The 10,425-nt window shown below is 33.4% G+C and overlaps 1 protein-coding gene across 1 annotated transcript; it reads right to left on the bottom strand.

Moving 5' to 3' along the window:
• Window positions 1-286: 286 nt before the first annotated feature.
• Window positions 287-1,544, bottom strand: BDB00DRAFT_770574 (uncharacterized protein; the record flags this gene model as incomplete). The annotated part of the gene is made up of 4 exons (XM_053119893.1): window positions 287-644; window positions 733-956; window positions 1,054-1,207; window positions 1,294-1,544. Coding segments are annotated over 4 exons (987 nt in total), but the record flags the coding sequence as incomplete, so codon positions are not given.
• Window positions 1,545-10,425: the final 8,881 nt, after the last annotated feature.

Here is a 10,425-nt window from a genome sequence, read left to right as displayed (position 1 = left end):
CTGAGAGAAACATTCCATATTATATAACTTTAAATTTATCCTTTAATTTATCTATTTTTAAAGTTTTTTGACAATTTTAAATACTAAAATATATTTATTTTTTATTAATCTTTTAATTATTATTATTGTTTTAAAGCTTTTATTAGATTTAAACCTTTTATTATCTTAAAATCTCATTTTATCTTTAAAACTTAAATTATATCTAATAAATTTAAACCCCGCAACTACTTTGAAATACCCAATGTCTATACTATGTTTCTCTATATGAACACGTCAAAAATTATTTTCAAGTTAATAGATGCTTCATATATAAACTAGCACTTTTGTCCACAAATTCGATATAAAAGTTATATATACAAGTAATGCTATATCCGATTACGTGAGATTTATGGAGCAGACTTGGAGTGTATGTTAATTGCAGTAACATATCTCTCAACACCAGAGGCATTTTCAGCGAGCAATCGTGGAACGCCTTGGATTGATCCTTGGCTGCTCCAACTTCACAGTAGCCAAGTTCTCTTGCTCCATACTTGTATATGGTGTCGCATCGGCGACCCATTTTTCTTTTGTTGATTGCGGTGACGGACGACAACTGGCGAGACGAGTTAATAGCATTAGCATTGGCTTCGCTTGAGTTCTCGGTACTGTAGAACGGGAAAGAAATATCAATTAGAATCCATCTTTAAACTCATGTTGCTCCGCTATTATCAACCCATCCATTTAATATCTTACCCTCTTGCTACGATGTCGGATCCAACAAAAATGCTGTTAAAAAAGCCAAAAGCTATGTATTGCTGGTCTGTTTCGGGCATGCCAGCGATGTTAAATGAGTGCGATTTGAAAAAAAGATGAGCTATATTTTGTAGCTCTCGCGACATCCAAACTTTCAAATATTCCATAACGGGATCATTGATTTCGATCGCTCTTGCATACTGGTAAGCGCCAACACTTGTTTTCTACAAATAAAAGCATTTATTACTGTTCTTATCTTTGTGTTGCTTGTTACTATTGATGTTGGTGATGCTGTTTACTTTTATTGTTATATATACATACCACCCTTCTTAAACCAGCAAATTCGCGGTTAAGTTCCTCGGGCTCGTGGCACACAAGTGAACCTCCCTCTTTGTTTACTTCCTCCAGTTCATCTCTGGTGAAGACGTCGTTCCAGTTGTTATCTGTCAAATCCAGAATAAGCGACTGAGAAGGGCTAGAACGAGAAAGCAGGAAAAAATTATTCATCAACTGACAATCGACGATCACCGACTTCAATTAAAAGACACAGATTTTACTTACTAGTAGAAGTTACATGTCAAGGCGAAGTTCATAACCTTTTCTTCTACTGACAAAGGACTGGCGCCATCCATCCGTGCTTGTGCTTTGGTTGCATCAAGCACCCAGAAGTTTACTTTATTTCTTTGAGTGAATTGCTCGAATCGTTCATGCAACATCTCTTTGTCTTTCTCTGCAAGTCTTGTTGCTAGAGTAGGCAAGGAAGACGAGGAAGAGGAAGATGGTGATGATGGGTGTGAAGAAGACGATGTTGTGGATATAGGGCCAGTTGCATTGTTGCTGTTGGTGGTGACAGAAGGAGTGGTGGTATCAGAGCCTATACAGAAACATTAGCGTATGAAGCAAAAGTATGAAAAAAGTCAGACCAAGCATACAAGTAGCCTTACAAAACAAATGTTTCCAATGAACTCGTGATTTTGTCTAAACGGTTCAAATTGAATTAATTTGTTAGTATATGATTATACATAGGGGATCTTTTAAAATAAGCCCAAGGGCCAAGGTCAAGCAGTATATTTGTAATACTAAAATAATACTAGTATATTCAAACCAGTAGAGTATCAAATACTTACCAAAGTCTGTCAATTTTTTCTGCCTCAATGCTAATCACTCTTGGCCAAAGTTTCTCAATAGATTTGTCGGGTGGGGGGGTGTTCTGCTTAATGAAGTTGGTGTGTTTTAGCACAAAATCTGCGATGGAGGGTTCTTCAGTAACCTCTAGGTATTCACGAACAACTTTGTAGTAAAAAGAGATATAGAGTTTAGTTTATTACACGTATTGATGAATATTCTTCTTTATACTACCGTTTTGAGCTTCCTGGGTCGCCATAGTAACAATCGCTGCGTTCAAAGGACAAGACGCGACAACATATCCGTAGCAACAACCCGCTGACTCAACGTTTTTGCACTCAGACAACGTTTCAAAAGCCGCCCTAGGCTTCCTACTATTAGTTGTCTAACCAATTATAATCTACTAGCTGTAATATAGATAATAAAATTGCTATGATCGGTATAACCATTAGTGGCCGAATTACAGTGAACCCCCGCTTTTTGCAACAGCGGGAATACCGTCAAAAAAGTTGCAAAATCTGAGGATCTGCAAAATGTGAATATGTTACACAAGTGGGATCGATAAGCTGGCAAAGTGTAATTAGTATACACCAATTAAAAGAGTGCGGTCCATCATTATAGCTCAGTGATAATATCTACGTATAGCCTAGCTTCTTTTTGCAATCATTACTTCTTCTCTTCTATTCAACTTCTTTTTCATCATGGGCAAAGCCAAATATGAGAAGCTCACTGACGAGCAAAATGACATCATCTACAACTATTACATCCAAAAGGAGAAAGCTAAAGTCAAGATCAGTTTCAAGGATCTAGTTGCTTGGGCTAAAATTGAGTTGAACCTCGAAAATATGCCTCATGTGACGACGATTACAAGAATGATCCAGGGTCGAAAGCAAGACGAACAAAATGGCATCGATCGTCACAGAAAAAAGAAAGACCGAGCAAAGTTTCCAGTATGTGTTCCTATTTGCTTCCAGGTGTATTTTACGACAGAAATAGTAATAAAACAAACTATAATAGCAACTTGAACATGCATTGTACATGTGGATCGAGCAGCGCTACCATGAGCGCTCTCCAATTAACTGGAGATTGATCATTCGTGCCGGAAAAGAATTTGCACAGGACATGGGCATTTCTGAGGAACAATTTTGCTTTTCCAATGGATGGGAGAACAGATTCCAGCGTCGTTACCAGCTGAAGGTGCATAAGGTACACGGTGAGGCTTCATCTGCAGATGTTAGCCTAGCTGCTGCCAAACTTCCGGAAGTCCAAGCAAAATGTGCACAGTATGCTCTCAAGGACATTTACAACATGGATGAAACAGCAGTATTCTACTCAAGTGCCCCAACTACTACCATTGCTCCTGCATCCTTCAAGGGCGTTAAGTTGGATTAAACGCGGTTGACACTTGTGTTAACGACCAATGCAGACGGCTCTGACAAATGGTATAACTATCAAGGGGCATATTGGATAATAGAATTTGAGAATCATCCTTTGATCTAGTAGAGTGTTAACCACGATAGTTAAATGATATAATATGCAAGCAGCTAATAATATTACTTACTACAGGTTTCCATGGTTTATCGGCAAATCCCAAAATCCAGCATGCTTTAAGAAGGTACTTCATCATTATATCCAATAGGTGCATATTTGCTTACATAGTGTTTGTTTGTCTGGTAGAGAGGAAAGGATGGTTATCCAAACATTAGCGTGATGAATTATCGAGCAAATGCCAACGCATGGATGACGCGTGAGATTTTCTATGATTATCTCAAAAAACTAGATAACTCAATGAGGCATCAAAAACGCAAGATCCTTTTGCTGCTGGATAACTTTTCTGGGCACTTTTGTGATTACGAGCCAACCAACGTTGAGCTTTTATATTTGCCACCCAACACGACGTCGATAATGCAGCCATTGGATGCTGGTATAATCAGTAGCTTCAAGGTGCATTTCAAGTATGTACAAGAATAAGATCTCATACATATCATGTAAGGAGAGGTGATTATTTGTATACTAAAGCAGTTAACTTCAGGAATAAGCAATATGAAAAGGCTTACGAGAAAATCAAGTACCGTTTGGAGCAAGGTCTACCAGCAAATGATGGCAATGTTTTCCGTGTGGAAATCATTTTTGGTATGGCTTGGTGTCTTGAGGCTTGGTATAAAGACGTTAAGCCTTCTACAATCGCAAATTGCTTTAAGAAGACAAAGGTGGTAGAGGGTGCAACTAACAGCATTAGCAATGGATCCAGTTGTGAAGATGAAGTAGCCCTAGGTCAGATCAATGATCATTTGAGCCATATATATGGGAGCCATGATCTTCAAAACTTCACTTTTGATGCCGATCCACCTGAGGAAGTAGCAGCTGTTCATCCAGTGCTAACCAATGATGAAATTCTTAAAGCTGTGCTTGATGAAGCAGTTGTAGATGCAAATTCGATTGCTGAAGCTGCTAATGATTCTGGAGAGCCTTCTAATGATGCTCCATGTCAATCTCCAAAGTACACAAATCAGGAGAAGGCTCGGATGGTGGAAAAAGTCATCGAGATTTTGATTGATCCAGAACATCAAGAGATCAAAGATCAGCTTCGAAAAATTCGTGACAATTTTCGTAGAAAAAGTCAGTCAAAGCAATCAGCAATCACAACTTTCTTTATTTAGTTTAAAACCTCTCATATAATAGAATATATTAGTGTATCTCTTTTGTCACTGGTTCGGGTCTCACCGTCTCCGAAGTTTGAGGCTAATAAGGCCGAAGCGGGAAATTGCAGGTCCCGATTTCCGAGTTGCAATCTGCAAAAACTGAGGAATCTGCAATTTTACTAAGTGTTGAGCGGGAATCTGCTCAAAAAAGTTGCAAAAAGCGGGGATCTGCAATAATCGGGGGTGCAAAAAGCGGGGGTTCACTGTATTTATTTATTTACAATAAAAATAATAAAAATTAAATTTTTTTATTTATATTGGTAGCCTCCCACGAGAAAAAAAAGAGCAATCGTTAAAAGTATATAACAACAAATAAAAATGAACACAACACAACACATTGAACAACTCGATATTGAAATTAAAAATTTAATTGATAATAAATGGACTTTTCTTGATAAATCTTGGCCTGAAATGCAACATAGATTTAATCATAGAACAGCTATTAAAGATATGAAGAATAATACAATAAATGATATAAAGGATGTATTACTTGATAGATTTGGATTTATACCTGTATTTTATTTTCTTACAGTTTTATATGGAAATATTGAATATCTAGGGCCATATCGCGAGATTGAAAAAGGACTTGCATTATTATATCATATAGTATCAGGTGTATCAGGAAAGGATATGCATACTGTTATGCCATATGCAACGTTTTATGATTTATATAAGCGGTTCTGGATTACTAACTATAATGAATTGAATAAAAAGGTAAAACAAGATCTAGATAGTATGTTCTCATCACCACGTATTCGCATTCTATCGGCAATAATAAACAATCCAGATGGTTTTAAGAATGTTACACTATTTATTGATGGAAATGATAGTAAAATAAAGTATTATAAACCAAATGAGTCACATTCACAATTATATTCATATAAATTAAAAGGGCCAGCTGTACATACACAAGTTATACAGGATATGAATGAAATAATTACACATGTTTCAGTATCTGAAAAATGTGCTATTGGAAATGATGGTACTATGTTTATTAATATGAAATTATATAAAAAAATAAGTGAGGCAGATTGTTTAGGGATGGATGGTGGATATAATTTATTTATACAAAAGTTCAAAGATAATGCGACAGATGCTGGATATAGTTTTTATGATCGTAATTTTTTACATCCCATAAGAAAAGAACCAGGACAAAAGTTAACAATCAATGAGACATACTTTAATAACAAGTTTGGATCATTTCGTTCAGCAATAGAAGCACAGTTTTCTATGTTAGGCTCTAAATTTGAACGATTTAATAATAATCGTGCAGCATTGCAAATATCTGATATAAGATATTATAATATTCAGTTTCGTGTTGCTTGTATTCTTACTAATATATGGCGATTTGTAAATAAGTATAATATAGAGGTACAACCACATCATAAATTATGGTATGGAAAAGACTTTGAATTCCCAAGTAAGAAAAACAAACTTGACTTAGTATTTTCAAATGAGCAAAAAGTAAATACTGAATATAACGAAATGGTTGACATGCAGCAGAAATTTCTACAGCTTAATGTTAATCAATCAATAGATATGGCTATAGATAGTGAGGAAGAAACTGAAAATAATACATCTAAACGCAAGAGAAAAAATCAAAGAGAACAGAGAAATAGAGAACATGGTAATTCATATGAAATTGAGAAGATTGTAGGACATGTGTATACTGATAACAAGTACATATTTGAGGTTAAGTGGGTTGGATATAGTGTAAAGGATAATAGCTGGTTAACAGTTAATAAGTTTAATTCCCAGGAAATGCTACATGAATATATGGCCACACATGGTATTCAGCTCTAAATTAATTTCTTATTTATTTGCTTATTAAAAAATCTCATATTGAAACTGATCACATCAACATTTCGTTTACTTGCCCAATTATATTTATGTTTTATGCATTCATTAGTTATACTTGTACTTATATTAGTACCTGTTGATTTATTTTTGACGTCAGTTTCTTTTGTTATATCTATATCATCTATTATAGCCTGTTTTATATCCTTATGCTTTTTAAAATATTCTTTTGGGTTTATTTCTTCTACTACTTTCTTGTTTCCCCATTTATTTTTATTTTGTCTTTTTTTCTTTTTACGTTTTGGTATAGTATTAGTTATATCACAGTCACTGCTTTGCTCTGATTCAGATGTACTGACATCTATATATTTATGTTTCTCTGTATCTTGTGGTGGGTTCTCCCAATCAATGTTATCAGTTATAACTTCATCACATTTTATATCATTTAATACATCCTCCCAATGTCTACAATCTTCTGGTAGGGGTGCCTTTACATTTAACCATCCTCTGTTTACTTGTTGAGCTGGTTCATATTGATTGTTACTCTGTATATTGTTACTAATGTATTTTTCCTCTTCATTTTTCATATATTCTTCTGTATCAGCTAGTTCTTGTAGTTCTTCTACAGTTTTATTCATTGGCTGGTATTTTTTTATCCTATCTTCACCACTATTATTTGCATATCAGATAAATGTATATTAATCTTGATATTCATTTTCGAATTCCTCTTTATATAGTTCCTCATACATATCCACATTTTCATAATACATGAACTTATCTTCATAATCCTTAGCAGTCATTGTATAAGGATTCCATATAATATGACCTTTGCGATTCTTATCAACATAAATTATATATAAACGGTTGAGTGTTGGCTCTAATTCATATACTGATTTATTTTTATAAAGCATATGAGGCATATAATTACTGTTTAATAGTATTGGCATATTCTTTTTTTTAGTAATTGATTTAGTAAACTTACCATTAAGTTTTAGCCGTGTTCCTTCTAACATTTGGTTTAAGAATGTTAGTTTGAAATCAGAACCAGTTTCTTCATTATACATAAAGTCATAATCATCATCTTTATAATCTGACCAATCATTTTCTTTACTCATTAGATATGCCCTATGTCCACCTTGTTCTAACATATCAATATTATATGTTTTTCCAACATTTGATGGACCTACAATCCAGTATTGTGGTATCTTATTTTTACCACTAAACATTGTTTCAATACCAAACATTGACCACATGTATAACTGATTTCTAGGGGTATTTTCCATGTCGGCATCATGGAAATAGCTATTAAGATTAGACTTTACTGTATCATATTTCCATAATAATTCTGGATATATTTCTGTTGCCTTTCTCATAGTAAGTTGCTTATTAATTAATTGGTAGCCAAGCAGCTGTTGGTGCATTTTTCTAGTTTTAATTTCATAATTTGGATCCATATTATATGTGATATAGTCCTTTCCCTTAATACAGTAGCTAATAGACTTCTATGGATTACCTCCTGGTTTTATATTTGGAGTAACGCCATCAATAGTAAATAATTTACGTGCTGTTTTTGTATTAAACCGTTCATCTAATTGTATCCATATATGTACGTGTTTCTCACCAGTTTCTGGTGCAATTTCATCACATGCAATTGCCTTATCAATTCTATAGCCAATGCGGTCATGTTTAGTAAACCATTCTAATACCTGCTCCTTTGTTAAATGAAAATCCTTACAAATATATGTGAATAGTCCTTTGGTATTTTGAAAGCGGAATTCTTTCTCACCCTATGAGGTAGCCGCACTGGAAGTATTATTTTCTAACATTGCATCGGAAAATTGAGGATTTGAGGATTTGAGGAATCTCACATATGCCCTAATTCTACCGATGATCTTTGAACGGCTTTGGTCCTTTGTTTTTTTGTCAATTTTTGTATTTTTCAAGTCTTTTTCTAGTTCATCCTTTAGTTAGTCAATGATAATGTCAACATCATTAATATGTTGGTGATGTTCAGTAAGATGTTTAGCTCTTTTAATCAGGAGCGTCAAGGTTACTCCTAAGATAGGAACGAATTCAGCCATTATAGCAAGAAATGTTAGTAGGTTAATCTGATCCATGTTGTATTGAATGTTGTGAAAGTGTTGTATATATAACAGATAAATTTCGCTTGATATTTTGAGGTGTTATTTTATATATTAAATAAAAAATCAATTTTTATTTATTTTAAAAATTTAAATGTATGCATGTCAAGATATATATACATGAATTATTTCAATAAAAATTAATTTGGCTATCCTGATATATCTTAGCTAATAAACCAGCTAGGGTTACTAAATCGCATTAAAATTATCATAACCATAGCCGGTCCTCCTGCAGTTAACATTCCGTCCTTTTGGGGTTTAATTTTTAATATTTGTTTATGCAATATTTAATTAATTACGTTTATACAATTGTTTAAACATATTTAAAAATAAAATAAAAAATTATATTGTAATTTTTTTATTTTTTAAATGTTTAAGATATTTTTATATTTTTTTTATTCTTAAAATATGTTTAGGTTTTGTATAAACCTGTTTAAACAGTTTAAACAATGAAATTCTTTTATGTTTAAACCACCACTTATGGTGGTGGAACGGTAGTGAGCACCCCCCTCCTTTAGGCTAAGAATACCTGGACGACGCCTAACTTGATTGTGAAATCCTTAACTAAAATTAAATCACTGTTTACAGTAGATTTAATTGTTATGGATTGAAACTCTTGGTGGTGGTAATGTTATGGGGCGTCAACATTGCTGTTACATCAGCACCCAAATGATTATGAGACATTATTGATTTTTCAACATCAGCTATTTTGTATAAATCTTGTGATTTTCTATGTCCGATTTAATTTCTAAGTAACAAAATTGAATTTTATAATTATTATAAAAATGGATCAAGAAAGTATTAATGCAGAGGTTGACAAAATTGTTTATAATAATTGGCAATTCTTGAATGATAATTGGCCTATAATTACATATAAATATAAGCATAGAACTGAGTTGAAGCATATTAAAATGATTGATGAAATTAAAAAGATTTTATTTAATAAACTGGGATATATTACTGTATTCTATTTTCTAGTTGTATTATATGGTGTAAATGAATATCCTGGGCCATACTTTGAGATCGAAAAGGGACTATTTTTGCTGTATCACCTTGTTTCAGGAATTGCAGGTGAAGAGATTAATAAACATATTCCTTATAGCACTTTTCATAGTATATATAAAAAGTTTTGGATGGATACTGATAATTATAAACGATTAGACAAAATGGTTAATGATAGATTGGCTCATATGTTCTCAAATATCAAGTTACGTGTTCTCTGTGCTAGATTAAATAACCCAGAGCTGTTTAAGCATGTTAGCTTGATTATTGATGGCCATGATTCTCGGATAAATTATGTTAACACGAACATCAAGCGGGAGAAACTATACTCTTATAAATTTAAAAAGAATGGTCTTCGTACCCAATTCGTATCAGATGTAAATGACATGGTCTTATTTGTATCAAAAAGTGAGTACTGTGCTGAAAGCTCTGATGGTAGCATGTTCTTAAATATGAAATTATACCAGAAGATGAGCAAGTATGATACATTAGCAACTGATGGTGGATATACTTTATTTGTTAATTAGTTGATTGAAAAGGCAAGTGAAAAGGGATTTGAATTTTCAAAGCAGAATTTCATTTATCCTATTCGTAAGGAAGTAAATGTTAATCTTGATCCAACAGAGCTCCATTTTAATGATGTATTTAGTAGTTTCCGATCAAAAATTGAGAATCAATTTGCTGAACTTGGCAATAAATTCTTCCGATTCAATAATAATAAGGCTGTTGTCAAAATGAATGATATCAAGTATTACAATCTTCAATTCCGTGTTGCTTGTTTACTTAAAAACATCCAAAAGTTTTCTGATAAATTTGGCATAAAGGTTCAGCCACATCATATGCTATGGGAATCACTAGATTTTGAATTTCCTGTTGAAAAGCAAGTGTTGGATATTGTTATTAGCAATAAACAGGAACAAAAAGAA

The sequence above is a fragment of the Zychaea mexicana genome (assembly GCF_025766255.1).
Source record: "Zychaea mexicana strain RSA 1403 chromosome Unknown BDB00scaffold_87, whole genome shotgun sequence".
In the NCBI taxonomy this organism is placed as follows: Eukaryota; Fungi; Mucoromycota; class Mucoromycetes; order Mucorales; family Lichtheimiaceae; genus Zychaea; species Zychaea mexicana.
This window is presented reverse-complemented; position numbering and strand designations above follow the sequence as displayed.